Source organism: Bombina bombina, chromosome 1 (assembly GCF_027579735.1).
Source record: "Bombina bombina isolate aBomBom1 chromosome 1, aBomBom1.pri, whole genome shotgun sequence".
In the NCBI taxonomy this organism is placed as follows: Eukaryota; Metazoa; Chordata; class Amphibia; order Anura; family Bombinatoridae; genus Bombina; species Bombina bombina.
In genome coordinates, this window is record NC_069499.1 from 142703298 (window position 1) to 142722594 (window position 19297).

General features: G+C 41.7%; 1 protein-coding gene across 1 annotated transcript in view; it reads left to right on the forward strand.

The window, feature by feature from the left end:
- The window catches only part of NEMF (nuclear export mediator factor), a 153980-nt gene that overhangs the window by 125184 nt on the left and 9499 nt on the right, over window positions 1-19297 (forward strand). Inside the window, 4 exon segments of the mRNA XM_053697652.1 lie at window positions 438-632; window positions 13436-13468; window positions 14202-14308; window positions 16139-16182. Coding sequence (XP_053553627.1) covers window positions 438-632; window positions 13436-13468; window positions 14202-14308; window positions 16139-16182 — 379 coding nt within the window.

The window sequence follows — 19297 nt, forward strand, 5'->3', positions numbered from 1 at the left end:
GTAAGATTCATTTTTTTGTAACAAAGAAAATAAATGAAAGGCGCCTCATAGTGTGATAACTAGGAGACAAATAGGATATAAGGTGTTAATGTACAATTTATTTAAATAAAAATGATAATGGGATATTTCCCCAATATCATTTAATTAAGTAGGTTTGTCCAAATTCTTAAAACCTCAATTAACACCTTAGGGACTGTTTGTATCCCAGATAATGTACTATTGGGGTGCCCTATCTTTTTCTCTGTAATTGAACAGGAGAAGCAATGCAGAGCTGTTTTTTTATCCACAGAAATATTTTTATTATATTCTCAATCCTCTGTAAAAAAATGTTCTACATTTGGGTTTATATCTAATGGGTGGTAGAACATATTGAACTTTCTATCCAATTCTTTGGAGGGTATTTTTGCTTTGTTTAAAGATTAAGTTTTTATTTGCAGTCTGCCGGTTCAAACAAAGATGATAAAGCAAAAAAGGGGAAGAAAGGTAAAATAAAAGAAGAAGTGGTGAAAAAACAGCCGCAGAAAGCAAAAGGTGGCGGGCGCGGTAATATACCTGTAAAGAAGGAAAACCCAGATGTGTTCTTGACGGAGGACATGCAAGACCTGACCCTAGAGGAGCAACAGGAAGAAAAGGTGAGAGAGCAGATATCAAATCCGCTACTGCTACCATTATAAATAAATGTAAAGTGATACTTATAGTTTGATTTAAACACATTATATAAAAAGATCATCTGGAATAGAATATTTAAAAGGTACTGCTGCCGGCTTTTACTAAATCTGAAATGTTACGTTCTGAACTTATGTGATACGTTTCTCATCACATCAACTATGGGCTAGATAACAAGTGGAGTGCAATTTAGCGCTCCTGCATGAGCGTAAACTGCGTTAGATGGAGGCTTTTTGTGCGGCGTTGGGTTGAGCTTGTATTACAAATTGAAAGTAAAAAGTGCGTGCAAGCGAAAACCCGACGCATGCTAACAAAATATTGCGGCCGTGTTAACTTCTTTTCCCATAGACTTTAATAAAGCATGAAAACTGCAAAAAAACAAAACAAACAACCATTAACACCCATACTCGCGCAACAACCCAACAGCGTTTATTCAAATGTGCTCAACTGGACGTGAATTATAAATATTTCACATCCCAATGTTTTTTCACATAGAAGAATATGTTCTATTTATTCTTAATTACATATTGATATATATATATATATATATATATATATATATATATATATATATATATATATATATATATGTGTATATATGATTATTTTTTGGTAAAATATATATCTATACTTGTATATCTGAATGATTATATGTAGGTATAGATATATACAGATATATATATATATATATATAGGACTATGTATTTACAATAAAAAGTACATTACCCTGCAAGTGAAGAACATTGTAATGTTAAAAATGTACAGTACATATACAGTAAAACCTAAATACTTAAATACATATGTACTCACATATAAACATATATATATATATATATATATATATATATATATAACCAGTGCACAGGCACTGGGTAATTACCGCTACACATAATTTGATAAACGAATGTTCTATAAGTAACGTTAGTGGATATTATTTGGTCACTTTAAAGGATTACTTTCTGTTATAATTTTTAAGCTAAACAACTAACATATTAAAGTTAATAAACATTAATTAAAACCTACTGACCTATATTTTCTCCAAAACTAAGTTTCATAACGTTCTAAAAGTTATATCTTTTATTCGCCGATGATGTCACGTTATCCTGCCCACTATTTTCAGCACTGCATGTTCAAAATACTTAAACCAATAACTTTGTGTTTAAAGTGCCATTTTGAAACCTTGGTATTGTAAACGGATTGGTACAGAGCAAAGGATACCCACGGAGTGGGTTTGGAAAACAATAAAATTTGCAGACAAGATTTCTGATATACGGTAGAGATATGTTAATGAAATGCTATTGATAAAAAGTGTATTTGGGGTAGTTAGTTAGTAACAGGCATAGAAAATATTTACTTACAGTGGCCCTTTAAATAAACACACATATGTTGTTAATTGTTGTATAGATTCTACTGCTTAGGTGTATTAAGAATTCTTACGGCTAGATTACGAGTCTTGCGTTAGGCTTAAAAAGCAGTGTTGGCCGGTCCCAGCGCTGCTTTTTAACGCCCACTGGTATTACGAGTCTTGCAGGTACAGGTGTACCGCTCACTTTTTTGGCCAGACTCGTAAATACCGCAAATCCACTTACGTCAATTGCGTATCCTATATTTTCAATGGGACTTGCTTAGCGCCGGTATTACGAGTCTGACCAAAAGTGAGCGGTAGACCCTCTCCTGTCAAGACTGGCATTTAAAAGTCAGTAGTTAAGAGTTTTACATTACAACGCTGTAGCATAAAACTCTTAACTAAAGTGCTAAAAAGTACAGTAACACTCATAAACTACCTATTAACCCCTAAACTGAGGCCCTCCCACATCGCAAACACTAAAATAAAAATTTTAACCACTACTCTGCCGAACAGGACATCAACGCCACTATAATAAACTTATTAACTCCTAAACCGCCGCACTCCCGCCTCGCAAATACTAGTTAAATATTATTAACCCCTAATCTGCCGTCCCTAACAACACCAACACCTGCCTACATTTATTAACCCCTAATCTGCCGCCCCCAACGTCGCCGCCACTATATTAAAGTTATTAACCCTGTGACAGACCCTTCTGTCAGTACTGAAAGAGTTAACTTTGTTCAGCTTTAAGAAGCTATTTTCTAAATACAAGGTTGCTGGCATCAGCTATTGTGTGTTGATAAACATTCACATTGTTTAATCCCATCCAGAGAGCAGACGCCCAAGTGATAAGAAAAGGCTCAAGTGTGTCTTGTGTTTAACTTGTTTATCTGCTTAAGGAATGTAATTCTATTGTGGCCTGTCAAAGGGCGTTTTCCCTCTATCTAATGTACAATATTCTTTCAACCCCCCACCTGGGGTCAGGCCTGCATAAATACTGGGCATACAGCCTTCAATAAATTGCATTCTGTTTTAACCTTCAATGTGGAGCCTGGTCTCATGTTTGAGGGGGGAATTAGCTGGGTTGTGAGTTGTTGATCTCACATTCAGGGCATCTTCCATCTGGTATTAACCCTTGGTATCCTGTTGGTACCGTAACAATTGGTGGCAAGCGACGGGAGGATCCTTATCACCCAGAAGAGCAACTACACATCCAGACCGAATGGGAATACCATATGAAAGGCTAAAAAGAGCTACCCTTAAAGACCTGCTAGAACAACAGGGCCAACAAACCAGTAACCTCAGGAAGAGGGAGATTATTACAAGACTGACCGAGATGGACGGAGTACCAGGGCCCGAAGGAACCAATGAGCCCAGCATATCAGACAGAACCCCCGAAGAAGCAAGCTTTGACCGGGCGGTCAAAATAAGACTGGCACATTATGGCCCCAACCCATCTGGGGAAATTATCGACCAGGTCATAGCAGCTGTGGAGGCCAACCTACTTCGCCAAAGCGGCGCTGCAGCAGCCCAAGTCACAGCAACCCCAGTGGAAAAGAGAAAAGTGCATTTTACAGCTTTTAAAAACTTCTTGGAAACAGAAGGAGAGATTGATGGGTACCTTGCGGATTTTGAGAGGCAATGTGCACTACACCAGGTACCCGCAGAGGACTGGGTCATGATATTATCCGGAAAATTATCCGGCCGGGCCAGTGAGGCTTTTCGGGCCATTCCAGATGAGGAAGTCGGGGATTATAATACTGTAAAAGAGGCTCTGCTCTCCAGGTATGCGGTTACACCGGAGGCGGTTCAGAGACACTGTTAAATTGGCTGGTGATTCCTACGTTGAGTGGGCATGTAAGGTGCACCGCACAGCAGCTCACTGGATGGCGGGGTGCCAAGCCGTATCTGGGGAAGAGGTGCTGCAGCTATTCTTGTTGGAACATTGCTTTGACAAGTTATCAGCAGGAGTTAGAGAGTGGGTTCGGGACCGTAAACCCTCCACCCTGCATGAAGCTGCTCGCCTGGTAGATGAGTATACGGATGCCCGCAAACTGGATACTGCTACCACTAAGCCCCCTGCTAGAGTGGAGTACAGACCCCCAGTCACCCCAGCAGCTGCCAGTTACCAACCCCTGGTGCACCGCTATACCACACCGCCTTCAGCCGCGAACTACCCTCAGACAGCCCGGTTCACCTTACGGGATTACTCACAGCCTATTCGGTGCTTTGGATGTAAGCAACTAGGGCACAAAAGATCGGAGTGTCCCCTAAACACTGCGAACCAAGCACACTCCTGGAGGAGACCCGCCAGCGGAATCCCACGTAACCCTCAGCCTGCTGCCCACTGCGTAGAGGGGGAAGAATGCTGGGGCATCCTACATGAAGCAGACCCCGGTCTACGGGATACTGGCGGTACCATGACCTTGCTCCAAAAGAACTTGGTGTCCGAGAACCAGCACACCGGAGACACTGTGGCTGTGAGGGTGGCAGGGGGCACTGTGTTCCGCCTACCTGTTGCTCGGGTACATTTGGATTGGGGAGTGGGCGCTAGACATGTGAATGTGGGGGTCATGAAGGATTTACCAGCTGATGTTCTCCTTGGAAATTACTTGGCCCCCCTTGTTTCGGCCTACGCTCCCATGGGTCCCGCTGATGTTAACCCTGTGACTACCCGTGCCCAGACCCGTGCCGCCGAGACCGACCCACCTGCTGCTGAGACCCAGGTAAGACTCTCTTCCCCGACTTGTACCCTAGATAAGGCCCCCTTAGGCTGGGATACCCCAGAGACATACGGGAGGGAAACCTGGGAGGATCCGACCCTTCAGAAGTACAGGGCTAGGGCAGATGCTGGAGAAGAGGGGGTAGATGAGTGGATGGGGGATAGGCTATATAGAATCCCCAAACCTGCCCAGAAAAGTACTGCCCCTCCACAGAATCGGCAGCTGGTGGTGCCTGCGAAATACCGGCAAGAGATTCTGCGGATTGGGCACGATGTACCATTAGCTGGACATCTAGGGTCCCGCCGCACAGCTCATAGGATCACCCAAAATTTCTTCTGGCCCAATTTTAACTGAGATGTGCGGGTATATTGTAGTACTTGTGACACCTGTCAATGGGTGGGTAAGCGGGGGGATCACCCAAAAGCTAGGCTTATGACTATGCCTGTCATTGGGGAACCCTTTTCCCGCATAGCCGTTGACATTGTGGGTCCACTGGCCAGGGCTAGTCCATCAGGTAAGAAGTATATTCTCACTGTGGTGGACTATGCCACTCGTTACCCAGAGGCAGTAGCACTGTCGAATATAGAGGCAGAGACAGTCGCTGACGCCCTGGTTAAGGTTTTTACTAGGGTCGGGTTCCCTAAGGAGATTCTCTCTGATCAGGGGACCCAGTTTACCGCTGTGCTCACCCAGCAGCTGTGGAAGGTGTGCGGCATTAAACCATTGCTCAGTTCGCCTTATCACCCACAGACTAACGGTCTCTGCGAGCGCTTTAATGGCACCCTCAAGCAGATGCTGAGGACCTTTACTGACACTTGCAGAGACTGGGAACGATTCCTGCCTCATCTGCTATTTGCGTACAGAGAGGTGCCCCAGGAATCTACTGGGTTCTCTCCCTTTGAGTTACTCTATGGGAGAAGGGTCCGCGGCCCCCTGGATCTCATTAGAGGACACTGGGAGGGAGAGATAGAGCAAGAGGGGATCCCCATAGTGCCATATGTTCTGGAACTCCGGGACCGCATGGAGAAACTGTCCCTGATGGTAAGAGAGAATCTCCAGGTGGCCCAGGGGAGACAGAAGGGGTGGTACGATCGGGGTGCCCGGCAGCGGGTCTTCCAGGTTGGACAGAATGTTTTGGTGCTCAAGCCTGTGAAGACCAACAAGATGCAAGCATCTTGGCAGGGCCCGTATAAGGTGTTATCTCAGGTGTGTGATACTACCTATATTATAGCCAGCTGTGCAGATGAAAGGATCCAGCGATCCTTTCATGTGAACATGCTAAAGGAGTATCAGGAGAGGCCAGAGGATGTCGCTGCAGTGTGTGCCCATGCTGCAGACGACCCATAGAATTTACCCCTACCCGACTTATTAGAGAAGGACCCCCAGACTGACCTCACTAGTCTTGTGCAGCTAGGGGACCGGTTAAACCCTACCAAGAGGGTACAGGCAAGACAGCTCCTGTGGGAGAAGCAGGCGACGTTCTCCCAAGAGCCCGGCTACACTACTCTAGCTGTACATAAGGTAGAGACCCCTGGACAGAATCCCCTGCGACAGCCTCCCTACCGTATACCCGAAGCAGTCCGAGAAGCAATGCGGAAGGAGATACAGGAGATGGCTTGGATGGGAGTCATCGAGCACTCCGATAGTCCTTGGGCTTCACCTGTAGTCCTGGTACCTAAGAAAGATGGGACCACCCGGTTCTGTGTGGACTACAGGCGGCTCAACGAGAGGACCACCACTGACGCTTACCCGATGCCCCGGGTAGACGAATTACTAGACCGTATTGCTAGGGGACGCTATCTGACCACCATAGACCTGTGTAAAGGCTATTGGCAGATTCCCCTGGCCGAGGATGCTATCCCCAAGTCGGCATTCGTCACCCCATTCGGCCTGTACCAGTTTAAGGTCATGCCCTTTGGGATGAAGAATGCTCCGGCTACCTTCCAGCGTATGGTGGATAGACTCCTCGATGGGTTCCAGGAATTTGCTTGTGCATACCTGGACGACATTGCGGTTTACAGTGAGTCCTGGGAAGAACACCTTATCCATGTAGGGGTGGTTCTGGACAAGATTCGGGCCGCTGGCCTGACCTTGAAACCAGACAAGTGCCATCTAGGTATGGCTGAAGTACAGTACTTGGGTCACCGAGTGGGGTGTGGGAGCCAGATACCGGAGCCAGCCAATGTAGAGGCTGTGGCTAACTGGCCCACACCTATCACTAAGACCCAAGTGCTAGCCTTCCTGGGGACGGCCGGGTATTACCGACGTTTTGTCCCAGACTACAGTACTATCGCCAAGCCCCTGACTGACCTGACTAAAAAGAACCTCCCCAAACAGGTCCTGTGGTCTCCAGCTTGTGAAGCCGCATTTCAGGCGCTGAAGGGGGCTCTTGTGAATGCCCCTGTCTTGGCTGCCCCAGTCCCTAACAAACGTTTTCTCATTCATACAGATGCTTCCATGTATGGACTGGGGGCTGTGCTGAGTCAAGTCGGGGAGGATGGAGGAGAGCACCCTGTCGCATACCTAAGCAGAAAGTTGTTACCTCGGGAAGTAAGTTATGCGGCAGTAGAGAAGGAATGTTTAGCCCTGGTCTGGGCACTGAAGAAGTTGAACCCTTATCTATACGGACAGGAATTTTCCCTCATAACGGACCACAATCCCTTAGTCTGGCTTAACCGGGTCTCAGGAGACAATGGTAGATTGCTGCGGTGGAGTTTAGCCCTCCAACCCTATAACTTCACCATCAGCTACCGGCCCGGTAAGCTAAACGGGAATGCAGATGGATTGTCCCGGCAAACTGACATGCCTACCACCTCCTAGTCCGGTCATCCCCAAGTTGACCCGCCAAAGGGTCAAGCCGGGTCTGCCGGAGTGTTCCACCAGGGGGGAGCCATGTGACAGACCCTTCTGTCAGTACTGAAAGAGTTAACTTTGTTCAGCTTTAAGAAGCTATTTTCTAAATACAAGGTTGCTGGCATCAGCTATTGTGTGTTGTAATTAAGTTTAAGTGATAAACATTCATATTGTTTAATCCCATCCAGAGAGCAGACGCCCAAGTGATAAGAAAAGGCTTAAGTGTGTCTTGCGTTTAACTTGTTTATCTGCTTAAGGAATGTAATTTTATTGTGGCCTGTCAAAGGACATTTTCCCTCTATCTAATGTACAATATTCTTTCAACCCCCCACCTGGGGTCAGACCTGCATAAATACTGGGCATACAGCCTTCAATAAATTGCATTCTGTTTTAACCTTCAATGTGGAGCCTGGTCTCATGTTTGAGGGGGGAATTAGCTGGGTTGTGAGTTGTTGATCTCACATTCAGGGCATCTTCCATCTGGTATTAACCCTTGGTATCCTGTTGGTACCGTAACAAACCCCTAAAACTAAGTCTAACCCTTACCCCCCCTAACTTAAATATAATTTAAATAAATCTAAATAAATATTCCTATCATTTATTAAATTATTCCTATTTAAAACTAAATACTTACCTTTAAAATAAACCCTAAGATAGCTACAATATAACTAATAATTACATTGTAGCTAGCTTAGGGTTTATTTTTATTTTAACTAGGTAGAATAGTTATTAAATAGTTATTAACTATTTAATAACTACCTAGCTAAAATAAATACAAAAGTACCTGTAAAATAAAACCTAACCTAAGTTACAATTACACCTAACACTACACTATAATTAAATTAATTCCATAAATAAAATAAAATTAAAGTACAAAAAAAACACACTAAATTACAGAAAATAATAAACAAATTACAAGAATTTTAAACTAATTACAACTAATCTAATCCCCTAAAAAAAAAAAAAAAAGCCCCCCAAAATAAAAAAAGCCCTACCCTACACTAAATTACAAATAGCCCTTAAAAGGGCCTTTTGCTGGACATTGCCCCAAAGTAATCAGCTCTTTTACCTAACTAACACTAACCCCTTGAAGATCACCTTACCGGGAGACATCTTCACCCAACTGGGCCGAAGTCCTCAACAAAGCCGGGAGAAGTCTTCATCCAAGCCGGGCGAAGTGGTCCTCCAGACGGACAGAAGTCTTCATCCACACGGCATCTTCTATCTTCATCCATCTGGCGGCGGAGCGGGTCCATCTTCAAGACATCCAACGCGGAGCAGCTCTTCTCGAATGAAGGTTCCTTTAAATGACGTCATCCAAGATGGCGTCCCTTCAATTCCGATTGGTTGATAGAATTCTATCAGCCACTCGGAATTAAGGTAAAAAAATCCTATTAGCTGATGCAATCAGCCAATAGGATTGAAGTTCAATCCTATTGGCTGATCCAATCAGCCAATAGGATTGAGCTCACATTCTATTGGCTGTTCCAATCAGCCAATAGAATGCCAGCTCAATCCTATTGGCTGATTGCATCAGCCAATAGGATTTTTTCTACCTTAATTCCGATTGGCTGATAGAATTCTATCAGCCAATCGGAATTGAAGGGACGCCATCTTGGATGACGTCATATAAAGGAACCTTCATTCCAGAGGAGCCATCGGATGAAGAGGATGCTCCGCGTCGGATGTCTTTAAGATGGACCCGCTCCGCGCCAGATGGATGAAGATAGAAGATGCCGTCTGGATGAAGACTTCTGCCTGTCTGGAGAACCACTTCGCCCGGCTTGGATGAAGACTTCTCCCGGCTTCGTTGAGGACTTCGGCCCGGTAAGGCTATTTGTAATTTAGTGTAGGGTAGGGCTTTTTTTTATTTTGGGGGGGCTTTTTTATTTTTTTAGGGGGATTAGATTAGGTGTAATTTTGTTTAAAATACTTGTAATTTGTTTATTATTTTCTGTAATTTAGTGTGTTTTTTTTGTACTTTAGATAATTTAATTGTATTTAATTTAGTTAATTTATTTAATTATAGAGTAGTGTTAGGTGTTAGTGTAACTTAGGTTAGGTTTATTTTACAGGTACTTTTGTATTTATTTTAACTAGGTAGTTATTAAATAGTTAATAACTATTTAGTAACTATTCTACCTAGTTAAAATAAATACAAACTTGCCTGTAAAATTAAAAATAAACCCTAAGCTAGATACAATGTAACTATTAGTTATATTGTAGCTATCTTAGGGTTTATTTTATAGGTAAGTATTTAGTTTTAAATAGGAATAATTTATTAAATGATAGGAATATTTATTTAGATTTATTTAAATTTTATTTAAATTAGGGGGCGGTTAGACTTAGGTTTAGGGGTTAATAACTTTAATATAGTGTCGGCGACGTTGGGGGCGGCAGATTAACGATTAATAACTATAATGTAGGTGTCGGCAATGTTGGGGGCAGCAGATTAAGGGTTATTACATATAATGTAGGTGGCGGCGTTGTCCGGAGCGGCAGATTAGGGGTTAATAATATAATGCAGGTGTCGGCGATGTCGGGGGCGGCAGATTAGGGGTTAATAAGTGTAACATTAAGGGTATTTAGACTCGGGGTTCATGTTAGGGTGTTAGGTGTAGACATAAATTTATTTTCCCCATAGGAATCAATGGGGCTGCATTAGGAGCTAAACGCTGCTTTTTTGCAGGTGTTAGGTTTTTTTCAGCCGGCTATCCACCATTGATTCCTATGGGGAAATCATGCACGAGCATGTTTAGCCAGCTCACCGCTAACGTAAGCAGTGCTGGTATTGAGGTGAGATGTTTAGCAAAATTTTGCTCTACGCTCACTTTTTTGCGGTTAACGCCAGGTTTGTAAAAACCCGTAATATCATCGCTGTCTGTAAGTGAGCGGTTAGCATAAACTGCTCGTTAGCACCGCATAGCCTCTAATGCAAAACTCGTAATCTAGCTGTTAGTGTTTGGTTGCTAGGCTACATGCAATGCTTATTAGTGACATATGCTAAGTGCTTGCTAACACCTGATTTTGCAAGGTAATTAACGCTTATTTGAAACACATGTATGGTGAACAGGGTATTTAAGGGAGGTTGTTGAGCATTTCATTGTTGTTGTTTGAGTCTGAGGACGGGGGTAAAACCCCGAAACGTCACTCTGTTGGAATAAAGTTTTTTGCCACTTCAAACCCACTGAGTGCCTGCTTTTATTGGAGGTATATATATATATATATATATATATATATATATATATATACATATATATATATATATATATATATATATATATATATATATAAAATGTAGAGAAAATAACTCATTGTGTAAACTATTTACAAATCTAGACAAGTCAGAAGACTTGCTTTTCCCACAGAAACTCTCCGATTACACTGTTTCCAATGCAGCAAAGGAATCTGGGTAAGATATGTCTAGATAATACATGTCTAGATTTGTAAATAGTTTACACAATGAGTTATTTTCTCTACATTTTGTATTTAGTGGAGGATTTTAAAACTCACTTTTCGCCTCCCCATAATTTTAATTGTTGTTGTATTTCCCCCAGAAATGAACTTTATCAAGCAATGATTCAACCTACTCCCAGCTGATGAGTGGCAATAACCACGAAACAGCTGTCCTGGGATTGGTCTGAATCACTGTACTAACCCTAGCTAAACGTAAAAGCTGTGTAATGCGGCGATGCTATGGCGTAAAGTCTGCCTTAAAAAGCAGGCTAAAAGTAAAAAGGTGAGCCATTGTGAACCTCATTTTCATATCTTACCCAGATTCCTTTGCTGCATTGGAAACAGTGTAATCGGAGAGTTTCTGTGGGAAAAGCAAGTCTTCTGACTTGTCTAGATTTGTAAATAGTTTACAGAATTAGTTATTTTCTCTACATTTTGTATTTAGTGGATGATTTTAAACTCACTTTTCGCCTCCCGATAATTTTAATTGTTGTTGGTACATACATATAAATGTTTATCTGCCTTTTTTTTCAAACTTCTGAGACCTCACATCTTTGAGCCCTAATAACTTTTTAATGTAATTTTTGTTTTTAATAATTTTTATCAGTGTTTTTATGAGTGTAACTGTATTATTTAAATGTATTTTTGATGTGTTTTATGCAACTTTGCTGTGTTGCATAAGAATTAACCAGAGCTCTTAAGTCACGGTAACCCTACGCAAGTTAAATTGGATTTTGCTCAAGCGAACACGTTTATTTTTAACTTGTAATACGCACGCTTTTTACATCACACGAAAAGAGCCACAAAATACCCCTTATCCCTTGCACCCTTTGTTCATAATCTAGCCCTATGTTGGAAAACAAAGCTGAATACTGATATATTGCACTCAAAGTGAAATCTCTTTAAAGCATAATGAGCTCTCCCTTCGAAAGTTAGTTTGACATCCTTCATGCAGTGACAATGAAGATGAAAATTATTAGATCAAACGGCTTGAACAGTTACGCAGTTTGGCCTTATTTGGTTTGTAAGGAAATAACCCATTGACAAGGCAATATTGTCCAGCAGACGCATCACTCCTACTTTATTAAACTCAAAAGCTCAAGTCCATGTGAGTTTAAATGCCTGAGTAAATGCTTATAAAAGTATAATGTACCCCAGTAGCAAGAGTGACCACATCACAAAAAAACAAAGTGTATGTCCATGCAAGATAATAAAACATCTAGTGACTCGGCGTCCCTATATGGAATTTTAATAATGAGGCATATTTTGTACACCGTTCACTCTTTATAACATATAACTATACACTTGATATGCAAATGGAATACTTATAGTTAAACAACGGATAGTAAGTTGGAATCCTCAGTGATATGCAGCAGTAAATAATATAGGTTTTTGTGATACAAGCTTCTGCAGTATTGGCCTAAATACCATTTGAGGTGTAACTTTTAGTGGCAGGTTGCTATCAATTATGACTCCCAGGCAAAAACATTTAGGTGGAAAAAAAAGAGCATCATCAGGTGATATCTAACAATATGAAGTCTTAAAGGGCATTTTAACACTTCATATAAATAATGCTGCTGGGCGACATTGCCCTAACACTATAAATTTTCAATTCCAGCTTCTGAAATTATTAATAAAGTCGAAATCATATTTAATGTCCATCAAAAAATAGATTAAAATTCCCTGCCCCTCTGAGTTAAATGGTACCTATATGATGTTGGTACTAGTGTTTTCCTTTTATAACCCCCAGAGCAATACCTGATCCCTCCATACATCTTTAACCATTAACTCTTACTTCAGCCCTCTTCCAGTGCTAGAACCCTGCAAGAGACCTCTACCATCCATAGAATTCACCCCATCCAAGGGACCTTCCTACAAAACCCTAATTCAGTAGCTCCCTTACACAACCCCTCCTTGCAGCCCAAAAATCCCAGCCCCTAATGGATCTCACCTAATTTGTTTTTATCTGCCCATTGGTCATTGAAGAAGGTCCTAAACGTTGTCTTCCTCTCCACAAACTGAGCCTGTTGTGGATTTCCTCCTTTTTGTAGGATTTTTCTTTTTTTAAATTTTTATTGGTTAAGTAGTTAATCAATTAAACCTTAAAATAGAGCCCTGCTCTTTTGATTGGTGGATCACGTGAATCCTGTTAATTAATCTTGAATCAGATCTTAATTAGCTGTGGGCACATTCACAGTTAATCCAGAACTTTGCAGGAGTAATTCATGGGGCATGTATTTGGAGGCAATGGAAAGTTCTGATTTCAGTATTGCTTTCAAACAAAGCCAGGAGGTTTTTTTAAGTAAAGTAATTTATTGTATGTGTTGATTTCTGTTATATAATTTGTAGATCAGGAATTCATACATAAATCTGTTTGTGTTGGTTACAGGACGAGCAAGAGCAAGATCCACAAGGAACAGAGGTGCGTTCTATGTCCTTTATCCGTCAATCTTCAGTTGTCACTGTTTATTTTTATCTAAGCCTGTACCACAGAATGCTGGGAATGTGAGAAGCTACTGGAAACAGATTGCAAACACTTTACAAAGAGCCCTTCACATTATAATCCAGCACTTTAGAACTACAGGCACCTGATAATCTCTAATATTGTCTCTGAGCTGTATCTGTCCAGTTCTGCAGCAAAAGTGAAATTAATTAACGCCAGTTTGTCTTTCTTGGTTATAGCGCTGGATTTATGATGCACATTCCTCAAGTGTAACATATTATGTCAATTATATAATCTCAGTGCTGAAATATTTTAATCTGTGCTTGTAACTGAGATAATGCAGCTCATATGACTTATGTCTGTTGATAAAATAATGTTACTTACATTGTGTGCATTGGGTATTTGCATTCAGCATTTGTTTATATAAAGATATGCCGAACATGGCTGCAAGTAGTAAAGAGCCGGATTTATTCATGTGACAGCGCAACACACATACACACAAACATCTGGATTTGCTTTTGTTTTGCACTGTCTCAAGAACAAATCCGGCTCCGAAAGAGCTAAATGCCGCTACCCGTGGCCATATTCGGCATTCGTTTATATGTTAAAGAATGCTGAATGCACCTGCTCAGTGTGCATAATACTGATGAAAAAAAAACCAGCAACAAAAAAAGAGCAACCAATAAAAACTAGAGTCTTTATATCCCTACAGGAAGCAGAAAACCTTCTTGACTCGCTAACTGGGCAGCCACATGCGGAGGACGTGCTTCTGTTCGGTGTGCCAGTGTGTGCGCCCTACACTGCCATGACCAGTTACAAGTATGTAGATAAATATTTTATTTGACTATGCAATTAGCAACGCATATTCTACAATACGCTTACATTTGTAACAAATTACATCCAGAGCAGTAGTTCTCAAATGACTGTGGCACACTTGGCAATACCACTGGAAATTCTGCAATGACATAGTGTGCCCTGGCTGCAGGATGATTAGTTTATGGCATTGCTTTCACAGGTGGTTACTTACTCATCATTTTGTGATTCAGACAGAGCAAACCATTTTAAAAAAAAGTTTCCAATTTCTATTATCAAATTTGCTTCATTCCTGTGGTATTCTTTGTTGAAGAGATACCCAGCTAGGTGTCTGGGGCACTAAATGTCAGGAAGTAGTGCTGCCATCTAGTGCTCTTGCAAATGGATAGCATTCTTGTTGCCATATAGTGCTCCTGATCTTACATTACCGCATCAACAAAAGATACCAAGAGAAATAAGAACATTTGATAATAGAAGTAAATTAGAAAGCTGTTTAAAATTGCTGCTCCATCTGAATCATGAAAGAAAAATGTGGGTTGCCTGTTTCTTGAAAGCTCTTCCTTATAACAACTTGTCTCAAGTGTGTGCTAAGTTATGGTTAAAGGGACGTGAAACCCAAATGTTTTCTTTCATGATTTAGACAGAGCATACAATTATAAACAACTTTCTAATTGACTTCTATTATCTATTTTGCTTCATTCTCTTGATATTCTTTGCTGAAAAGCATATCTAGATATGCTTAGTAGCTGCTGATTGGTAGCTGCACATAGATGCCTCCTCTGATTGGTTCACCGTGTGCATTGCTATTTCTTCATTAAAGTATATCTAAAGAATGAAGCAAATTAGGTAATAGAAGTAAATTGGAATGTTGTTTAAAATTATATTCTCTACCTTAATCATGAAAGAAAATGTTTGGGTATAGTGTCCCTTTAAGTGGCTCTCCCTTTTCATCTAAATCTGTTGTATAATGGTTTAAGAAATGATTATTTTCACATGTACAATGCAAAATGTAACATAAGACATTTTTCTAGTGAGTGGTTTTTAGACTTAACTACTTAGGTGCCAGGGGATGGCAGGGAGACATTTTTTTTTACATATGCTGTGTAGCGGACATCTGTATCTCTTTCCTGGCTCTGAAGTAGCTGAATTGGGAAGGACTCTAGATCTGATTCTTGGGCATAAACAGTAAAAACAAACATAAGACATTTAACTTTTTCTATTGAGTGTTTTTTATACGTACACGTTTTCAAACCTCTGAACTAGGGCACAGGTGAAAAAATCAGCTGCTTAGTAAACATGGTTATTTCACCTGCTCCCATCCAAGGTAATCCTGAAAACCTAGTCTGTTGGGGAGGCCTGAGGGCAGGTTTGAAAAAGCAGTGCTGTAGTATACTGGGTTAGGAAACTGCCATTTTTATATCAGCCACAAAAGAGTAATGTTGTTATCGTTTATTTATAAAGCGCCAACATAATACGCAGCGCTTTAACATTAAGTACACGTAATGGAGTACAATAAAAGAAGACATGAAATACCCTCATCTGCTGTGTTTAGATTTTTTTTTTACCGTTTATGCCCAAGAATTAGGTATCCAGTCCTTCCTACTTCAGAACCAGGAAAGAGATACAGATGTCCTGTACATAGCATATGTAGTTAAAACTAAAAAAGCTTGAAAGTCTAAAATCTGACACATTTCTCAGAAATAAAAGAGTTAGCATAACACACCAATGTAACAAAGGACAATTTGATACACTAACTCTTCTTCACACAAAACTCATTGGTCACTTGAATTAATTGTATAGTAAAATGTATTGTCAAGTTTGTATCTTATTTTTCAGATATAAAGTAAAATTAACCCCAGGGACACAGAAGAAAGGAAAAGGTATGATTACATTGAATACAAGACTTACTAAAAGGGTTGACAATTCTTCACATGGATATAAAGCTACATCAATGAAAAATCAATTAAATAAAAATATCTATCAAAATCTATTAACCGGTCTCAGTTGTGGTATTATATAGGGCTGGATTACCAAGCCATAAGCATTCACATATTAACCTCATTCTGCATAACTGTTCAAGCCTCAGTTTTATTTATATCTGACTCAACGTTAAACTGAGCCTTTCTTTATTGTCAGTTCATTTCAGAAAAACCTTTTATTTTCTCAGTGTTAGATGTCACTTCTTGCTGTGTTTATATAGTGCAATGCTGCAAGTAAAGTAATATGCATGACCTAACTATTTAAAAAAAAACAACTTATTAAACAGATTGGAAGAAACGAATGATAAACATAATGCATTTAAAAAGACCGTAAAATGTATATATTGCTAGTCTTTCCTTTGAATATACGATCTGTCTTTACATGACAGTGAAAATAGTTTGTTTTAATTGTTATTTTACTTTTTACTATCAATCTCATGGCCAACCCCCAAACTGATAGTTTTCCCTTCTGTGCGAGGCAGTACAGTCAACAGTCAGGCACCAGCCCGGCCTACTTACTCCTTATAGTGATCTGATTTGGTTTTACCACACATGCTTTTACTGTTTCCATCTAAAAGAGAAGGAGAGTCCACGGCTTCATTCATTACTTATAGGAATTAAGAACCTGGCCACCAGGAGGAGGCAAAGACACCCCAGCCAAAGGCTTAAATACCTCCCCCACTAACCTCATCCTCCAATCATTCTTTGCCTTTCATCACAGGAGGATGGCAGAGAGGTGCCGAAGTTTCGGAGGTCTCTTATGGAGAGTACTACTTTTCGCTATGGGACGGGAGTTTAAGTAGCCCTAAAAAGCCTTTCAGTTGAGGGCCTGGGTAAAAATTTGAGTCCGGAGATGCAGGGAGAGCTCTCCTCTGTGACACCATCCCGACTCATATAAACAGCTCCTACAGCAATCAGCGTTGACGAGTTTCGCAGACTGCTTTCTTCTCTAAAGTCCATGTCAGGAGCGATGCTACGACCTGTTACACTTGAAGGGCCGTGTTCCTGTTCCACGTCGTGGATTCTGGTAAGATCGTTTAATTTTTTATTATATTGATAACACAGAAGACAGGGCCACAGTGTGGCACCTTTTATCTTTATAGAATGAAGGGTTAATATTCCTGGTAAGGGGATTATTGAACAGGGGGGGGTTATGCATGATATTCTTTATTGTGTCATTGCTGCGGAGGCTCTGGCAATGTGGTGGAACTGACAGGTTCACTTCCGGGAGTTTTTGCTAGCCCTTTTTTGGCACGTTTTCTCCTTTAGGCAGGGCCGGTCAGGTTAGGGCTCTTCACTTCTGATCTGCGACTGAGGAGACGAAGCGGTTTCTCTAGTCCGGGTCCGAGGAGGTGGTGAGTGCACCGGCCATTGGCGGTTATAAAGGTGCCTGTTCTTAATTTTGCTAATTAAGATAAAAGCTATGGAGGATTCTGACGCGTTGGAAGGTACTCCCTCTTTATCTAAGTCTTTTACCTGTGCTTATTGTGAGGTTCCGGTAGACCAGCCTGCGCAACTATGTTCCACATGCCTTGAAAGAGCTACGACATCTAAAAATAAGAGAATGTCTAGTACTACTGAGCCGTCCACCTCTGAGGTCTCTCTGTCCCGTGTGGTGCGTTCCCTAATTGCGTCCCCTATTCCACATGCAGCACCCCAGGGTCCGACTGTTACCCCTTCAGGGGGAGGTTTGTGGGCCGCCAGATTTTGCGGACCAACTTCAAATGGCAGTCTCTAAAGTGATCCATGCTTTACCGCGTTCTGCTAAGCGCAAGCGTAGAGCTTTCCAGAGCGGCCCGACTCAGGAAACTCCTGCGGAGTGGTACGACGATGAGGCCCACTCCGTCGCTTTGGAGGGTGTTCCTTCTGGTTCTGAGTCCGTATCATCTAAACCTCCGGCGGCGGAGGAGCCTGGCTATAGGTTTAAAATGCGCTTTTTGCTGAAGCAAGTGCTTGCTACTCTGGAGGTTCCGGAAGAACCTTCCATTCCTAAACTGGACAGGGTGTATGAGGACAGGGTGGTGCCCCATACCTTCCTGGTTCCTGTAAAGATGGCAAATATTATAAAGAATGAATGGGATAGATTAGGTTCATCCTTTTCTCCTTCTAATTTTAAAAAGCTTTTCCCCGTTCCAGAGGCCCAGCTTGATCTGTGGGGAACCATTCTAGAGGATAGCTCGTCGTTCAGGGAGCCCATGTATAAAAAGTTGGAAAACATGTTAAGGAAAATGTTTCAACACACAGGGTTTGTTTTTCAACCGGCAGCGGCCATCGCCATGGTTACCAGAGCTGCGCCATATTGGTGTGATTCTCTGTGCGAGATGATTGAGGACGAGCCCTCTTTCAAAGAAGTTCAGGAAAGGATTAAGGTGCTGAAGGTTGCCAATTCTTTCATTTGTGACGCCAATATGCAGATTATTCGTCTGAACGCTAAGGTGTCAGGTTTTTCCATTTAGCACGCAGGGCGCTGTGGCTAAAATCTTGCTCGGCGGACATGACTTCTAAGCTGAGGTTACTGTCCCTGCCTTTTTAAGGTAAGATTTTGTTCGGTCCAGGCCTGGACTCTATTATATCCATGGTTACGGGAGGCAAGGGTGCCTTCCTGCCCCAGGATAAGAAGGCTAAGCCTAAGGGTTCTAATTTTCATACCTTTCGCGCGGACAAGGCCCAACGTGAAGGCGGACCCACCTAAGGGAGCCTGGAAGCCTGCTCAGGCTTGGAACAAGTCTAAGCAGAACAAGAAGTCTGCTGAAACAAAATTGGCATGAAGGGGCGGCCCCCGACCAGTCTACTGACCGAGTAGGGGACAGATTGTCTCTTTTCTCCGACGCCTGGTTGGAGGATGTTCAGGACCCATGGGTTCTGAAGGTTGTCACCCAGGGTTACAGGATATGGTTCAGGTCACTTCCGACCCAGAGGCAGATTCCTTGTTTCAAACCAAGAGGCCTTCCTAGAGTGTGTGAGGGATCTATCATCTCTAGGCGTTATCATACCAGTACCCCATGCAGAAAGGGGT